The following is an 18632-nucleotide window of genomic DNA, read 5'->3' as shown; positions in this document are numbered from 1 at the left end:
CCCTGTGAAAGCACTCAGGGCCTCTAGGTTTGTATCTAAACTCCCTAATGTGTCACTGACTCTCTTCCTCAGTTTACCTTCTTTCTTCTCTCTATTAGCAAACATATCATAATTTCAAACATGGCTTAGTGTTAATGTAAAGTAATCTGGTCTTCCTTCCCACAATGCTTTTTTTTTTTTCTGATTTGCTGCCAACTCACAGAGTCTTTTGAAGGTAGAGGTAAATATTATCTCAGCTGCTAAGCTCCTCCTCTGATCTGGCAGATTTTGCTGCCCCCACCCCCATGTTCAGGCAGAGCTGGCCTCTCCTGGGCCTTCCTGTGGACTTCTCACTCCTAGCTAAAACATCTGGGATGGGTTATGGCTGCAAGGTGGGGTATCCGCCTCTCTCCAGTCCTGGAGGAGGAGAAGGTGCTTACTCCCCTGGTGCTCTTCAGCTACATCCCCTCTTTTTAGAACACTCCCTACTTTCTTGTGTTCTGGGATGTCTGCAGAGAGAGGTTCTCCTGAAATCCCCAGGAGAGTTGTCAGTGCTATGCAGGTCTGTTGCTTCCTATTGGGTTACAACTAATTTTATTCAGTGTGTGTGTGTCTGTGTGTGTCTGTGTGTCTGTATGTGTGTGTGTGTGTGTGTGTGTGTTTGTACATGTGTATGTGCATGCCATGGCCAGAGCACAGAGGAACTTGTCGAAGGTGGTTTTCTCTTCTACCACACGGATCCTGGGGATCAAACTTGGGTCCTCAAACTTTGTTTGCTTTTCACATTGTTCCCTCTTCCCAAAATATCTAAAATTAGATTTTGACAGTCTCTCAAAATCACTTACCACTTGACCACAGCAAATTTTTTTTTTGTTTTTTTTGTTTGTTTGTTTTTCGAGACAAGGTTTCTCTGTGTAGCCCTGGCTGTCCTGGAACTCACTTTGTAGACCAGGCTGGCCTCAAACTCAGAAATCCACCTACTTCTGCCTCCCAAGTGCTGGGATTAAAGGCATGCGCCACCACCGCCCGGCAACCACAGCAATTTTTAGGCACATGTATATCCACACAAGTTGGTGATCCACAGAAGTGTTATTCATAATAGCAGGAGTGTTGGCACAGTCCAAGTGTTCAATACGTGAGGCTGATATCTACAGAATGGGATGTCATGTGGCAATTGTAAGAAATGATGTGCTGATTCCTGCTATCCCATGGGCGGATCTTACATAAAAGAGGTTAGATATGAAAGATCACATGTGTCTTAGTTAGGGTTTCCATTGCTGTGAAGTGGCCCTACAAGCAAGGCAAGGCTTATAAAGAAGAACACTTAATTTGGGGCTGCCTTACAGTTTAGTCCATTATCATCATGGCGGGAAGCACAGCATCGTGCAGGCAGGCTTGGTGCTGGAAGAGCTGAGAGTTCTACATCTTGATCCGCAGGCAGCAGGAGACTGTGAGCCACACTGTGTGTTGTAGCCTGAGCATATAAAAGACCTCAAAGCCCTTCCTCACAGTGACATGGTTCCTAATAGTGCCACTCCCTGTGGATCAAGGAGTCTGTAAGGACTATACCCATTCAAACTACCACAACATGCTATTTGACTCAGTCATTATTCTATTGTGGTAAAGAGACACCATGACCAAGGAAACTTATAAAAGAAAGCATTTCCCTGGGGGCTTGCTTACAGTTTCAGAGGCTGAGTTCAGGAGTATCATGACTGGGAGCTTAGTTGGCAGGTAGGCATGGTCCTGGAGCAGTAGCTGAGAGCTTACACCTAATCCACAAGTGAGAGGCAGAAAAGGGGTCGGGAAGAGACTAAGACTGACTGGACCTGGTGTGGGCTTTTGAAACTACCAAGCCCACCTTCAGTGACACACTTACAATAAGGCCACACCTCATAACCCTTCCCTAACAGTTCCAAAGGGGCGGGGACCAAGCATTCAAATACACATACATGACGGTGGGGCCATTCTCATTTAAACCAGCACACCATCTGAAACAATCCAATCTGTAGTCAGAAAGGAGTGACTACCCACTTCCTAGGCATTCTTCCTACCGAGAGAAAATGGTTAAAGATGGATTGTGGTCAGGGCTGTATAACTGAATAAACCACCATACTGTATGCTTTCAGGGGAAGAATCAGACCCAATGGGGCCTATGAGTGTTCATTATTATGTCAGGAAAGCATCCAGGGAGAAAGCCCCAGGCTTTTCCTCCACCACCTCCCCTTCCTCCATGCTTCATCTTCTCTGTGGTGGGGCAGTAGGGACATTAGAGAAGGCTCCTGGGGGCACTGAAGGTCCTTGAGAGGTCAGAGCCTGTAGGGACCAGGACCTACTTCTCTGCCATGTTCCCAGGTTGGTGGGATCCAAGACTTTCAGAGCTATTCTCAAATCCTTGGTGCCAGGCTGGCACCTGGATTCCATCACTGTTGATCTCTGCTGCTCAAGGATAAAGGAGAAGGGCTCCAGGCCAGTAATTTCAGCACTTGGTGGGAGCTCAAGGCTAACCTACTCTATATAGTGAGTTCCAGGCTGGCCATGGCTATATGGTGGGACTTTGCTTAAAAAAAAAAAAAAGTCTGGTGAGATGGCTTAGCTGGTGAAAACACTTGTTGCCAAGACAACCAGATTTCTAGGCTATAGATGTGGAAGGAGAAAGACAACTCCTACAAGTTGTCCTCTGATATCCGCCTATGAGTTGTGGCATGGCTCCTTCTACTCCCACATTCAAACAAAATAAATAAAAATATAATAAACACACACACACTCACACACACACACACACACACACACACACACACACACACACGGGGCGGGGGGCTGGCTCAGCATTTAAGTACTACCGTTGCAGAGAACCTGAACCTGGTTCCCAGCACCCACACTGAGCATCTCACAACCACCTGTAACTCCAGCTCCAGGGGATCAAACCCCTCTGGTGTGGGCACCTGCATTCACATGTACAACCCTACACCACTACATAATTAAAAGCAAAATAGTCTTAAAGATGTGCTTGTACATTGAAGTATTTAGGGGTAAGAACCTGTATTGATTATCTCTTACATGGGTTTTTTTTAAAGATGGATTGATACATTGTACAGACAGAAACATTGGTAAAGAAAAGGTGGCAACATAGTAACATTTGCTGAGTGTGGGTGAAATGTCTGTGAAAATTTGTACTGCAAGCCTCAGTGTTCTTGTTAAACTGGGAATTATTTTAAATGTAGAAGACCAACTACTGAACGGGATAGTCTTGTTGCTGGGGTGGAAGGAACTGTGCTCAGCACTGTGAACACACACGCATACACTCACACTCACACACACACACACACACACACACACACACACCCCTTACCGCCAACTCATGAGGGATCTCACTGTCATAGTGCCCTGAGCCGAGTCAGATACAAAGGTCTACAGTCTCAGTCTAGCTATGTGAGTCTTAAACCAGTGGAGCAGCAGGGTGATCGTGGAAATCACATCCATGTTGAGGAGGAAGCACTGAGGAAGGTCGGAGGAAACTCCTCAGGGACCCTGGAGAGATGGAGACGCTCCTTTTCTCTATCCGGACTTGGATGTTGACTGTAATTTATCAAGATATGCACTCTCGCTGTGCGCTTTCTCTGTTCTTGTTGTTAACCTTCCTTTGAGAAGGCTTAGACTGCCCTATTGCCATCTTAGCGTGGAATGCTTAGACCTACACCCTCTTGAAAAAATTGAGGTATTCATACACATTCAGTGGAGGCCGCATTTACCTTATTCCTTTGCTGAGCAACACAGTTTAAGCTGCACAACCCAGAGAGGCCAACCATTAAGAATAAGTGCAGGGGGGTGGGGGTGGGGCAGGGCACGCTACATCAAGACTCTAAGAATGACGGACGTGGAGGGTTCCCACCCTCTGCTTCACTCGTACTCTTAGAGGTGAGGAGGGATGGGTTGGGTGTAGTGAACAACACTGACCGTGCAGAAGGCTTGACCCTTCCTGGCATGGGCTAGCTGCAGCCAGCCACTCTGAAGTGAGCCTGCGGACTGCATCTATCACTATGGCAACTGCTTCCCTAGCACTGGGGCTAAAATGAGGCTCTGTGGGTGTCCAACGGTGATTGGAGTCTCCTCTGACACAATGAACAAACAGATGAGTCACTGCCTGGAAGGACACTGTCATTCCTGCTGAAATGAGACAAACTAGAGGCTGGTGAAGAAGTCCTTGGAGTAGTGGAGGGGACCAGAAGATTGGATGGACAAGATACTAACCAGAAGAACTCAGAACTAGCCACTAGAAATAGGTAAAGATAAACAAAGGCTCCCCAAACAAGAACAAGCAGAGGCTATTCTGTGGAAAGCAAGTTCCACTGCCAGCTGTGTTTGGCAGAGACTAAAGACAAACAGAAGAGTGAAAGGTCTTTAAAATGGAAAAAAAAAATAGGAAGGCGGAGTTGGGTAGGGAGAAGACTTGGTTAAAGGCTAATGTGTGAATGAGGTCAGGGCATCCCATGTGACTGGAATGAGAGCATATTTGTCTCGCTCTAGCTGATCCTAAAGTAGAAGCAGCAGCAACAAACATGGAGGGAATCGGTGTTACAGAGGAAAACCTGGTCTGCTGTGCCTGGCTCACTGCTGCAGGTTGTGGGACAAAGTTCTATTACAAATGGTCTGGCCACTTTCTGCTTATATGAGCAGTTTCTTAGGGACTACCCAGAGGCTGGAGAGCTCTAGAGAGAGGTGCTCACAATCCAATTAACAAAGAAGTGGGGTATGTGGCAGAGTATAGGAAAGCTTGAGGCCTGTCCTACATGGAGACAGATTCACAGTAGGAAAGTGCTGGAAGAGGCAAAGTTAAACCTTTTAGGGAGGCGGAAGGGTCCTCTGATGTTAAAGGCGAGGTTGCTAATCCTCTAACAAGACCGGCATGGATATTAACTAAATGTAGCCAGTTAGGCAGGACTCACAGGGCCTTGGTACTCATGACACTGCCTCAAGATGTTTTCTTTTCTGTTCGCATGTTACTGACAATGGTATGACTCTGCAGGAGAACGGTGTTGCATATTGGGGTTGGAATGAGATGTTCTATATGTCTCAGGCATGTGAATACTTGGTCCCCAGTTGGTGGCCAGTGGGAGCGTAGCTAGAGAAGGTGTGCCACTGAGGGCAGGCTTTGAGGTTTCAAATAACTGCTGCTATGTTGAGTTAGCTCTCTCTGTTCCTTGTTTGTGGATTGGAACGAGAGCTCTCAGCTGCTGCTCCAGTGACATGGCTGGCTGCTTGCTGCCTTCCCCATCATGATAGTAATGTGTTCCTATCCCTTTGGAACCCAAGTAAATACTTTCTTCTATAATTTTACTTGACTCTAGTGTCTTATCATAGCAATAGAAACCTTAACCAATGTAGATAATTAAGAAATCTTCGGCTGGGCGGTGGTGGTGCATGCCTTTAATCCTAGCACTTGGGAGGCAGAGGCAGGCAGATTTCTGAGTTCAAGGTCAGCCTGGTCTACAGAGTGAGTTCCAGGACAGCCAGGACTACACAGAAAAATCCTGTCTCGGAAAAACCTAAAAAAAAAAGAGATGTTCAGGTTTCTGAACTACAGGTGAAAGAATTTTAAGTAGCACACGCTGGGTTCAGGAATTGAGGAAGGCATCAGAGATCTGGATACATCATCAGTACATGTATGATAACTGAACCAGGTGGCAAAGAGATTCCAGTAGATAGATACCCAACGCCATGTGCAGGAAGGCATACAACTTCGGTCTGGGTGAGGCTTGGCCTCTCCAAGGATGAGAGAAAGAGATCAGTGAGGGTGGTTTCTACTGTTTGTTGTGTATTACTTCTTGTTCTTGTAGTTTACATACACACACTCTCAAAGAATCTCCACAAATGAACTCACCAGAATTCATGGTTACTCTTGCCAAGAGCTTAGAGACCTTGCAACCCAAGTTCGCTCCTTCCTTCCTTCCTTCCTTCCCTCCTCTCTCTCTCTCTCTCCCCCCTTCCTTCCCTTTCTTTCTTTCTTTCTTTCTTTCTTTCTTTCTTTCTTTCTTTCTTTCTCTCTCTCTCTCTCTCTCTCTTTCCTTCCTTCCTTTCTTTCTTTCTTTCTTTCTTCCTTTCTTTCTCTCTTCTTTCTTTTCTTTTTGACAGAATCTCACAGTGTAGTCCTGAATAGACTATACTATATAGACCAGGATGGCCTCAAACTTAGACATCTGCTTGCCTCTGCCTCCCAAGGTGTGTGCCATCAGGCTTCAGCCCACGCTTGTTTCTACCAAATTCATTGCCTGAGATGATTTAATCACTGATGGCTGAATTTGAACCTCAATGCCTGCCACAAGTGATTCATAGATTTCATTTTTCAGGACTATTTCTAGCCTTCCCTCTTTCCATATTTGTATTTCCTCTATTACTGGGGAGACATCTTTACTCTTGACATCTTTAGTTGTTGACCATAATACACTGTCTAACCACAGTGGGCTTCTCTATTTTACTTGTATACTTTTTTCCCCACCCTGCTTTTGGGTCTCATTTCAAGGAAGAGAAATAAAGAAGATAGGAAGGGAGGGAAGATAGGAATAAAGGAAGGTGTGAAGGGAAGAGAACAATAACAAGAGAAACTGAGATGGGAAGGAAAGAATTCAATTTTAAGACAGTGCCATAAATTGCCCTTAGCAATTCTCTGCTTTTGATAATGTCACGGTTGTGGTAAGGCTCTTGGCTTTGTTACTTACTACACCCATGCTTCCTCAGCAGGCTTCTGTGCAACTGTTTCAAGGTCACAGGTTTGATACACACTTAAGCTCACAGTAAAAACAATAAAGAATCGAGGATTTGATGGCAGTGAGCGGCTGCTATGCTAAACCAATGAGGTTTAAAATGTGGAGCCCTGGGCTGAAGAGATGGCTCAGTGGTTAAGAGCACTGATTGCTCTTCCAGAGGTCCTGTGTTCAATTCCCAGCAACCACATGGTGGCTCACAACCATCTGTAATGTGATCAGATGCCCTCTTCCGGTGTGTCTAAGAAGAGACTATGTACTCACATACATAATAAGATAAATAAAAATCTTTTTAAAAAAATGGAGCCCTAGAGTCAGACATAGCTGTCTGTGGCTTAACGTTTCCTCTTTCCCTTTGTGTTCGTCACCTGCTGTGAATTTGATGCCTCATCTGTGAACAGGTGTTATTTACTTCATAGAATTGCTATTGATATTCATTAGACATAATAGGAACTTTGGCTAATTACTGTTATTATTAGTTTGCTATTGTCATAGTTCATGCTCAAAAATTATACTGTATCCTCCCACGTGTCCCCTCTGAGTCATCTTCTCATCCCATAACAAGATACCTGACACAAGCTGCTTACACCGAAAAAGAAGCTCCAGGCTTGCCAAGGCTACATGGTGAGACCATGTTCCAGAGTGAGGGATGGGGAGAGGGAAAAGAGGCTCATCTAGTTTGGTTTTGTTAGGTTCAAGACCATGGTGTCCGACATAGTAACTTCATGTGGTGTGAGGATCTCCTGATGAGGATGTGTGAGGTGTGGGTGAAGTCCTGAGCGACTGTGGATTACTGACAAGGACACAAGCATGTCAAGGTCCCCAGCGACTCATGGGAACTGACAAAGCTTTCCTTGTGAGTGAGGCTCAGAGGCACGGCAAGGCCTTCCTCTGGTCCAAGTATGCTTACAGACAATTGACCGGTGTGTGCAAAACCTAGTAACTGCAGCTTCTTCCTCCAGATGACTGGAGTGTGAGGTTGTCCTGTCACAGAGACTCCTACCTGCACTGGGTAATTCCTCCTCCTGTGTTCGAAGTAAGCATGACGAGGTTCTGGGTTGTGGCATCATGAGATCGGTCCATGAGAGTAAGCATGGCCCACAGATTTCAGCTTCTCTGTAAGACATCTGTCCTTTCTCCATTCCTATCACTGCAAGCTGTGAAGGATATGGGGAAGGACGAAGGTGATGTACCACAGGAATTGATGTACACACAGGAGTGCATAGAAGCTGGAGCTGAGCGTCTGCCTGGGGCTACGCTTGGCCATTTTGGGGTGAGAACTCTCAAGGACAAACCTACAGGGACTGTCTTCTGTCGGGGCTATTTCGGGGGGGGGGCTATTGTATGTTTATGTTTAGTACACTAAGGTAGGAGGAAGGTTAGAGAGAAAAGGGGATGTAGACCTCGTTTGACTACTTCCTGATGATTAGGGGAATTGAGTTTCTTGGGACCAGTCCAAACTTCATCAACAGGCTCTCCAACTTCTCATCAAACAAGACCAACCAGGAGCAGCAGGAACCAGCATCCTCCTCCTCTGCTGTCTCCTCTTCCTTCTTCAAAGCATCTCCCACCCCTCTGGGGGCTCTGGCATTTGTTCCCTCCCCAGGATCCCCAGAATTAAACTCTTTGCAGCTGGCAAAGATCATGAACACAAGACAATCAGAGTTAATGGTTGTAGCCAAATTAAGGGAGCCCCATATCCCACACCTGGGATTAAAACAAAATGTTACATAACTGGGTGTGTGTAAACCCAAACTCTCACTACGATCTTCCAATGGCACACCCCAACGACTTAGGCACCTGATGTTAGGTCCCACTTCCCAATGTTTCCAGCACTTTCCACAAGTGACACCTCTAGGTGTCAAACTTTTAATTACAACAGACCCAACAAACAGAACAAGCTGTTTTCAGACTCCAACATTCTCTTACAATAGCGGTAGTAAACTATCCTCAGAGCACAGTAAACAGCACATTTCCACACAATTGTGGCAGTACCGTGAACTTGGTGATGTCCACGTTGTTACAGGTGAACATGGTGGTGTTCACATTGTTATAGGTGAACATGGTTGTATACACGTTGTTACCGGCACTTCTTCAGCACAGTCAATAGGTTCAGGGATGGGCAATTTGCTGGAGAAATTGCTTTTCCCTGGGAGATTTAAATTTGGTAACAGAGAGCTTCATGCTCCTTCTGTATCCAGCCACATGGAAGACATTGGTTGGACAAGATGAACCCAATGTGCATAGAAAGGCCAAGCTGAGCATGGGCCAGAGAGACTCTGGCTCTAGAGTCCTGTGACCCAGCACAGTCTTGACGTTCACATTAAGAATATCATCGGCTTTTAGCCTAAAAGTAGTTGAGTTTCCATTAGAGGCATCTGGGAGGTCTGACTGATTTATACAACTCAAAGGGTTGTTGTGAAGACTGGCACACAGTAGGGACTAGACAGACATTGTCTATATACATTACTTATATCTCATGCAGAGTCTAAACCACAAAAGGTAATTCACTGCACATTGTGGAAGAGAGACCTGGCGAAGGGTGAACTTTACCCTTGAGTTCCCAAGAGAAAACACAGCAAATCAAAAGGAGAAAGTCTTCCATTCCACCACCTTACATTACCCACAGCCAACAGGCTTACACACCCACCCTGAATACTATTGATGACACTTCCTTCTGCAACCCTTTCTCTCTCTACCAGAATCCTTCCTCCCATGCTATCTGACAGACTTGAATTTTGGTTCTGTGTTCCTGGTCTCAGCTAGCTCGAAGTATGCCGCTATAGGTCCTACAGAGTGAATTCTTACTGGAATCATCTTTACTATTGTGGCAGCAAGAGTCGCCTCGGGTCATACAGAAGACAGACAAATCAATGACTTTATTCAAGGGTTGCAGTCTTTTTTGAAGGACTCCTTTTCAAACTCAGATGAGGATCGAAAGTAGTAACAGTAGGATCACACTGATGGGCAAAGTTCCGTTTCTTGAATCTATTTTCCGTTATGTGCATGTTTAAGCATCGGGGTTGGGAAAACTTTCCTTCTAATCTGTACTGTCTTATTTAGAGAAAGCTCTAAGGATTATGTGAGGAAGGTGGCCTACTGATGAGAGCAGAGCTGAGTTTTTCATCATTCTTTCATCAGCCATTTAGTTCTGGCCAGGTAAGCTTTCCTAATTGTGTCGCCATCTGAACCAATTTCCCTCAGAGGTAGACTCAATGTCAGCTTTCAGCAGTGAAGACGTGGTCTTTCCAATCAATTGCATAAGCCTCCCCAGGAGAGAGTCTGATAGCCTGGGTGCTTGTCTTTTTCCATCTTAGGGATGCTTTTGCAATTCTTTTAAGACGCGCCTCAGAACCACTCTGGAGCGGAACCAAGATGCTTGTTCCGGGGCCGATTCAGAATGCCCTAAGGAGTGGCGGTCCGGTTCCCCACGCCGGGGCTTTTGTCCCGCACTCCCGCTTGGGCGCGCGCCGGGCTCGCCGCTGCGCTCGCTCCCGCTGCTCCTCGCTCCTTTGTCCCGGAACGTGCCGCACCTCCGCGAGATGCCGCCTCGGCTTTCAGTCCCTGTGCCGCGAAGCCTCCGCCGCCCGGCCGTTCTTCGCACGTCTTCCCAACCCCCGCCCGGCCGGCCGGCGCGAGCGAGAGGAGCGCGCGCCGGAAGTGACGCCGAGCGCTCCAGCGCCCCGCCTTTTCCGCCGCGCGCCCCGCCCAGGCCCGTCTCTCTGCCGCGCGCCCCTCCTCCTCCCCGGCGCTCGCTTTCTGTCAGCCGCTGTCCCTCTCCCCCTCGCCCGCGTCTGCCTTCCTCTCGCACCGGAGCGCACGCACCTGCCCGGCCCGCGTCCTCTTCCTCCTCCCCTCCTCCCTCCCCGCCTTTCCCTTCGGGCCCTGAGGCTCTGCCGGGTCGCGGGCGCCTCGCGGCTGCGTCACCGCCGCCCCCCAGACAAGATGGACACCGCCGAGGAAGGTGAGGCGGCGGCGCCCGCGCCCTTGCAGCGGCGCCCGCGCTCCAGTCGGGCCGAGGCGCTCGCGGCGGCTCCCGCGGGCAGTTTGCTCGCCGGGCCGGCGTGGGGCGCGCGGGTCGAGCCGGTCCTCCAGCGGGCTCGGATCGGAAGGTGACCCTCTTCTGCGCGCCCCCCGCCGGTTCCCGCGGGCGACGACTGGGGACACTGGGTGCCAGGACTTCGGTGTCCGAGACGTGGGGCACCGGGATGTGGGATGTCCGGGATATGGGGGTGTCGCGACGTGGGGTGCTTGAGACATGGGGGTATCGGGAAGTGCGGCGCTGGAGACCGAAGGCTGCCCGAGCCGTGGGGCTGCCGGGACTCCGGTGAGGAAGATCGGGGCCCCGGCCTCCGCCAGCCCGCGGTCCGCGGAGGAGGGGGCCGCAGTGCGAAGTCCGCGGGCGTTTTCCACTCCCCTCCCCCACTCATTTCCCTCCCCCCGTGTTCGGGTCTGTTTGCTGTTGCCCTGCCTCTGCCACAAAACTTCTTTGTTGACTTTGAAACTTCGCGGAAAACACACCGCGAGGTGACGACTGCCGAGTGGACTGAACTGACCCCTGTTGTAAAACCTTGCCCTCTGCTTGCCTTACCCTAAGTGCATTGACCAGACCCGAGGGAGGAGGGTTCCTAGAGACTGTTGGGAGGGAGAGAGGCCAGTATTTAGGATTTCTTGTAAATCCTTGACACCAGCAAGCAAGGGTTTGTTTGTGGACGTGTATTTTGGATGGGGTTGTTTTGAATTAGCGGAGAACACGAGACAAAAAACTGCCGCTTAGAAAGCAGCCGCTTACCTGACGTTGGCAGAGTGTTTTAAAGCAGTTTTTAGAGACACCGATGTATTAGTGAGTCAGTAGAGGAAATTATTGATCATGTACTTACTAGTGCAGATACTTACTGTTTGGATATATTCTTGTTCGAATGAGCGTCTTTTTCAACCTCAGGGTCTATTTTGCCGACTTTACATTCAACTGAACCATCAAGCACTGTATTGAAGTCATTAGAGTAATAAAAAGTTTAGTGGTAATGTGATGAGTTGATTAAAAATAAGTATAGTTTACAAAACACGCACAGGAGGGTTCACTTTGAAGTTCCTGACGGGGGGGGGGGAGGGGGGGGTGGATCTGTATTACCTTTTGTGGCTACGGAAATTTAGGCTTATTTAATAGCTTGGTTAAGATTCACACAGGTGGTAAGAGGCAGTTGATCCTTTTTCATTGCTTGTTGCTGCCACTTCCCTATGCTACAGCATGGCTCTATTCAGTGAGTGAAGCTAGTCGCCATTGCAGAACTTTGGGAAAGAGTCAAATGAAACTGTTAGGGCTTAACCGTCACACAGGTTGACCTAGTGTGTGCATCTCCGTAGGTTTCACATCCATTTATGTCCAGTGCTTGTCTTGTTTGGTTTGGTTTTTGAGACGGGTTCTTCCTATTCCTCGGTCTCAGCCTCTTGCACTGTCATGACTGGCTTTAATTCAAGTTCGTTTGTATTTTGCTTGTATGTATTGGATTGTTGTTAGCTGCCATATGTGTGCTGAGACTCAAACCCTGGTCCTCTGCAAGAACAAGTATTCTTAACTGCACGTAATCTCCTTTAATTTAAGTTTTAATGACTAAATTTAGTGAGCATATGTATTTCTTGCTTTGCACTGGCATAGTATATGAAACCCTGAATTCTTTCTACCTGGGCACTTAGTACTTCATACATAGACTTATGAAATGTCCACAGTCACTAGTAACTCGGGAATTGAGAAACTGAGTGTCTGTGATGTCGTGAAGAAAATGGTACTTCTAGTGCTTAAAGGTACTTTTTTATATTGGGATAAATTGATAAATAATAAAAATTGATTTTGATATTGTGCTCAAAATAACTAATAACTTACTGAGGAGTCACAGTGTGCTTTCTCTAGCACTGTGTTACATCTCAGTTGTTTCAACATGGTTAGGACTAGGCAGCAGCCTGCCCTTACACAGGTGAAGGAACTAAAGGTTAAGTTCAATGAGCAGCTTGCCCAGCTTCACTCAGGTAAGTGGCAGGGGAAAGATTCACTCCTGACAGCCCCGTGCTCAGTTACTTATAAGTGAACTGGAGAGATGGCTCATGAGGCTGGCTCCGCAAGTGTTCCAGAGTGTGAGAACCTGCTTTTGTCATTTCCTTTGGAGGGTGAATTATGAATATAAGTTGACAGGACCTTTGTTAGTATTCTCCTTCCACCATATGGGTTCTAGGATCTGAATTGAAGTCATCAGGCACCTTTCTTTACCTGCGGTGTCAACTCTCCTGGCATATGAAAGTGAATGTTAACAGCTTTCATGACCATTTTTGTAAAGTTTTGAATTGGAAGGTTCTTTTTTTTTCTCCCTATTTAAAATTGACTTGAAATAACTGCAAGGGATAGTTTCATGACAAACATTGTAAAATGAAGGTGGCACAAAGCCTGTAAACGATTGTTCTACTTGCTCAGTTATTGCAGGATATCATAGAGTGTTTTGACTGAATGCATGTATGTATGTGCACCACGTGCCTGCTGGTGCCATGGTCGCTGAAGAGGGCATCGGATCTCGAGGAATTGGAGTTATGCATGGCTGTAAGCTTCCTTGTGGGTGCTGGGAACTGAACCCAGGTCCTCTGCCAGAACTGCTAGCTAGTGCTCTTAATTACTGAGCCAGCCATCTGCCCAGCTCCTGTAGATTGTTTCCTAAAGAAATGCCGTTTGTTTCTTTTGATTACAAACTGTTGATTTTGTTTAGAAAGTATGACTTAACAGAAAGCAAATTAAATTTGTTTTATTACATTTATTTATTTATTTATTTATTTATTTAAAGAGAGAAGGTAAGTGTGTGTGTGTGTGTGTGTGTGTGTATGTGTGTATGTGTGTGTGCGCCCATTTCATGGTGCAGTTATGGAGTTTAGAGGACAACTTATGGTAGTTGGTTCTCTATTCAGTCTCTACTTCAATCATGTGGGCCCTGTGTACCAAAGTCAGGTTGTTAGGTTTATTAACAAGCACCTTTACCTGATGAGCCAAATCCATTAAATATCTGTTAATTAGAGTGCATATTACAGAGCCGGAGAGATGATTCAATAGTTAAGGTCCCTGGCTGCTCTTTCAGAGGACCCAAGATCTATTCCCAGCACCCATATCTCAGCTTACAGCTGTTTGTAACTCCAGGAGGGAATCCATCTCTTTCTTGTGGCTTCCAAAGGTACCAAGTGTGCATATGGTGCTCAAACATACCTGCAGACAAATACCTATACACATTAAAATATTTTTTTAAAAATGCATTCATTTTTCTTCCATATTCTTCCAGAAGACCTCAGTTTACTTCCCAGCGCCCATGTCAGGTGGCTCACAGCTGCCTTAATACCAACTGTAAAGGATACAACTCACTCTCTTGACCTCTGAGAGCACCCCTCCCTACCCCCTGCTTGCCAACATACATGGTAGGCATACAGATGCGTATATATAATATATATGAAGAAAAATAAGTCTTTAAAAAAATCTACTAGCACTATTTCCTACTTAGGAAAGATTTGTTTTAAAAGTTAAATATTCTATGAAAAATGATTTAGTAAATACCACAGAAATAGCATATTACATTCTTCTGTTAGACCATTGTCTACAATACTGTAATGCTCAGGATGTTTGTATTTTTAGTAAAGGATTTATTTTATAGTTTAAGATTGCTAAAATGCTAGGTGTATTGAATTATATTTTTGTCAAATCAGCAATTTTTTGTAATTTATTCTTGCATTTGGTAGATAACTCATTATTTGTGTATAGTTTGTATAAGTGCAGGTGTGTTATGTAAACTGCTGGCATCAAATCTTTAAATTTCAGAGCTAGAAGAGACCTCAGGGCATCCACCTTTCATTTTATGGGTCAGGAGTCTAATCTTCCAGTGCACTGAGATTTTTCAGTTTCAGAGAACAAAATCTATGCTGTGCTCCAAGATACAGGTTTTTCTTTAGAGGAAAAGCGCTACAGTGTTGGAATAGATGCTGCAGTCAAGAACTCATGTCTGAAGCTCCCATAAAAATATTAAGTATTTTGCTACAGTAGAACACTTATATTTCAACCTAGTGATAGATACAGGCTCTTTCGTTTTTCATTTTGCTAAATAGCTACTTATAGTAATGAACATAATACAAACTTATATCAGTATTTTTGTAGGGTACTAAAGTTCTATTTTGTGTTTTATGATGGAAAATACTATTTTTTGTTTATTTATATTTTTGAGACAAGGTTTTTCTCTGTAGTCTTGGAACTCAATATGTGGGCCAGGCTGACCTCCAACTCATAGAGAGCTGCCTGCCTCTCAAATGCTGGCTTGCATCAATGGTATGCACCACCATGCCTAGCCTTGGTAAATACTCATCTTTAAAAATATGAAGGTGAAATGTATTACAACTGATCATATTGATCAACATTATGGCAAAAGTGTGGAGCAGTTTAAACTTAGATGTAGAAGTAGCTTTTATTTGCCAGATGCAGCTGTCATCTCAGAGCCTTTCTGCTGAATAAACTCACTCTTTCTAGTTCTTTCTGAACTCTGGCTGGCTGGTTCAACTCAGCTGTTCTGGCTCAAACTCCTCTCCAGGCTGACTGATTCAATCTGGCTTCTCATTGAGTTGTGCTTGGCTTCTAACTCTGGTAATCTGTTCCCTTTTTTTTTTTTTTAAGAGGACCATAAAGATTTATTTATTTCATGTATGTGGGTATACTGTCGTTGCCTTGAGTTAAAGCAGAAGACAGCATTTGATGACCATTATAAATGGTTGTGAGCTATCATGTGGTTTCTGGGAATTAAACTCAGGATCTCTGGAAGAGCAGTCAGTGCTCTTAACTGCTGAACCATCTCTCCAGCTCTGATAATCTGTTCTAATCTTCTGGCTTCTTATTATCTGTCTCCTTCTGTTTCACCTGCAACTTTTCTCTGTAAATACTCTTCTGGTGTCTCTGTCTCTCTGCACTGCTATCTTAAGTCACCTCTTTCCTGTGCTGTTCTTGTGAGAGTTGAGTGTATCCTATCTTTGACTTAGTCTGTCAGTCCTTTCTCCAATTCATCGCTTTGTCTGCTCCTCAATTAGACAACACTTGTAAGTAAACATGGCTGCTTCCTTATACAGACTAACTTTACCTTCAATGTTAGGGATTAAAGATGTGTACTAAAAGCATGTCTGTATTCTAGCTGGATCACACAGACCTAGGTCTTTGGATGTAATCCCTTGCTGGGGCAGCTATTATACTGGGTTAAAATTCTTCTACATTGAGAGAAATGTATTAAAAGGACGGGCAGATATCAAAGTTAGATAGCTAGTTAGCTTCATTTTTAGAATGTTTTAGAAATAGGTCTTTTACTATTGTTTCCAGACATAACCTGATTCATTCTAACCACAGATTTGTGGCTCAAGTGTGCTTACATTCATGAACCAAGTGTGCCTGCATTTATCTGGCATAGCATTGAACATGTCTTTCAATTCACATAGTTTGTATGCTTGAATTAGGAAGGAAGCAAAGTAGAGAATTTTTTTTTTCATTGAGCTTAAAATCTAGTTAATTTGGTAGGTGATGAAGGAAAAACAAAACTAAATAAAGTGTGCAGAGTATATAAATAGAAGATTGATATGTGCTGTGCAAAACATCAGGTATGAGGACAGAGCTTTCAGTTTTGACAGCAGAAGACATAACAGAGAGGACATAGAAGGAGTTATCCCACAAATGTTTTGTGGGTAGAGCAGGAATAGTCTCTAAGGTACAAGCATGCTTGGAATGTCAAGAAACCACTAGGAAGGCATGTCTCTGGGGAGTGAGTGAATGAATGAACTGAGGGAGAACAGGTCCATCATAAAGACATTTGGGGGTGGTTGTCTATTGGAAGTTCAGAGGAGGCACCAGTGTGGGGCTTTCCATACCACTATTAGGAGGTAGGAGCTCTAGAACTTTTCCTGTAGCTAGAGCAGAGGTGACATAACAAATTTTCTCGCCACTCTATTACTGGCTATTTTCCTTATGTAGCCTTATTTTGTTACTAGCTGTTAACCCCAGATTTCTGGGAGCTAGAATATGTCTGTTCTTGAGCTGGCCAGACATCCAAAAACATGCCTGCTGCATGGGTGAACTAGAGTACTTGGGATTGAAATGCTACCATGAATTCTGTGCTGCCCAGAGACTGTTTTTGAGTTAACCACTATCCAGTTTTTTTCAGATTAGACTGATCTGTTTGTTTGTTTCTATAAGGACATGAAGATAACTAACTCATTTTTAGTGTAATGAAGAATGAAATCTTAACAGGGAAGCTTCAGATGAATACCCATTGTATCTTAGTGGGCTATGGAAGTTTAAATTAAGGCAGTGGGAGTGGAATGTACATAAAGCAGATCAGTATAAACTCACAAGAGCTGAATAATTGAGATAGCTTAGGGAGGAGGAGTGAAAAGGAAATGATGTCTAGGGTAGTAGTATCAGTCAGCAATGGGAAGAGTGGGGGTTTGACCATTGTTTTAGTTTTCAAGGACTGCTGTGACAGAGACCATAGTCGGGGTATTAACTGTGCACAGCCCTGTAGGACAGAAGCTTTGGACCCTCTTCCTGACAGGTGTCCTCTTGAGGGATGCGCTCTCCTAGGCTTGGGGATAGTCGTCTTCCCCCTGTGGTCTTGCATCTGCACGGATTTGTGTCTCAGTCTCTTCTTACACAAACAGTCCTACTGCTTAGGTCCCACACTAACAACTGCACTGTAACATAATCATCTCTTCCAGTGTGGTCACGTCGGAGAGGTGTTTCTGGTGGGAGGGATGGGGTAGCATGCTCAGTTCTTGAGGCTTAGAAGCCAATGAAGCATTCCCTCAACTCTTATATACTGTTGTTTAACGTCAGAATCATAGCCTTTCTTATTTTTCAGACCTTCCTTTACTTCTTGATAGTGTATTCTAAAGATCGAAATAGATTAGTAAAGTACATTTGCACCCAATGAAACTTACCTTTTTGGTACGCAGTTCTGCTGGAACATTTTTTTTCTTAAGATGGGGGATTTGGAGACATCACACCTTTAGAAATTTTTGTCCCTATTTACTGAATATTGAACCTCTGTGTACTTAAGACCTTTGCTAACTAGGTTAGTATGTTTCATTTCTTTCTTCCTCATTGTATAGTGCTTAGAGGCATTGTCCTAAATGTAACATTTTGAAGGTTGTCATTCTTTGTCTGTTTCAGGAATGACCCTTAAAGGCTAATGTGTTGGATGAGAGCGCTGTATGGGGGTGGTGGAACCTTTAGGAGGTGGGGTCTCACTAGAGGGAAGTGGGTTAGGGGGCTGTGGGCCTGGAGGATTGTCAAGAGAGCACATCCTTTGGGTCTGAGTTCTCCGCTTCCTAATTTTCTGAGATGTAACAAGTCTGATTGCAGGCGGTCAAGGAAGAGCCCTGGTGGCTATACTTCCTTCCATGTTGGACTGTATCTCTTTCAACAGTGAGTCAAAATTAGTCTTGCTACATTGCTTCTGTCAGAAGTTGTGTCACTTTGACAAGAAAAGTAATAGAGGATGGTTGATACAGAGGAGTGTTCCAAGTTTACTTTCAGGACCCCTTATACTCTTTATGGTGTTTGTTTGTTTGTTTGTGTCTGATTTGAAACTGGCTCTTTATTTGTCCTTGCATCTGCCGTGTGTCCGAGGTTAACTTCCTACCTTCAGTCCTGTGTCAGTGTCTAAATGTGCTGGAACCACATCTGGCTTTCTCTGAACTCTTAAAATTGAGGAGCCACAGCACTTAAGTTGTTGTGGGTTGTATAAATAGATATTTGCCCTATTGGAAAGGAAGATCAGTCTTCTCAAACTGTTGATTCATGTTTATTTTGAGATTGTGCACACAGGCTTGAGTGTGGAGATGAGA

General features: G+C 45.0%; 1 protein-coding gene across 1 annotated transcript in view; it reads left to right on the top strand.

The window, feature by feature from the left end:
- The first annotated feature begins 10458 nt into the window (after positions 1-10458).
- March6 (membrane associated ring-CH-type finger 6) overlaps positions 10459-18632 on the top strand; it is a 69550-nt gene continuing 61376 nt past the window's right edge. The window contains exon 1 of the mRNA XM_028767568.1: positions 10459-10704. Within this exon, the coding sequence (XP_028623401.1) occupies positions 10686-10704 (19 nt within the window). The 5' untranslated portion in view covers positions 10459-10685. The remainder of the gene's footprint in view (positions 10705-18632) is intronic.

This window comes from Grammomys surdaster, unplaced genomic scaffold (assembly GCF_004785775.1).
Source record: "Grammomys surdaster isolate TR1022 unplaced genomic scaffold, NIH_TR_1.0 174, whole genome shotgun sequence".
NCBI lineage: Eukaryota > Metazoa > Chordata > Mammalia > Rodentia > Muridae > Grammomys > Grammomys surdaster.
Note: the sequence above shows the minus strand (reverse complement) of the source record. Positions and strands in the feature narration are given on the sequence as shown.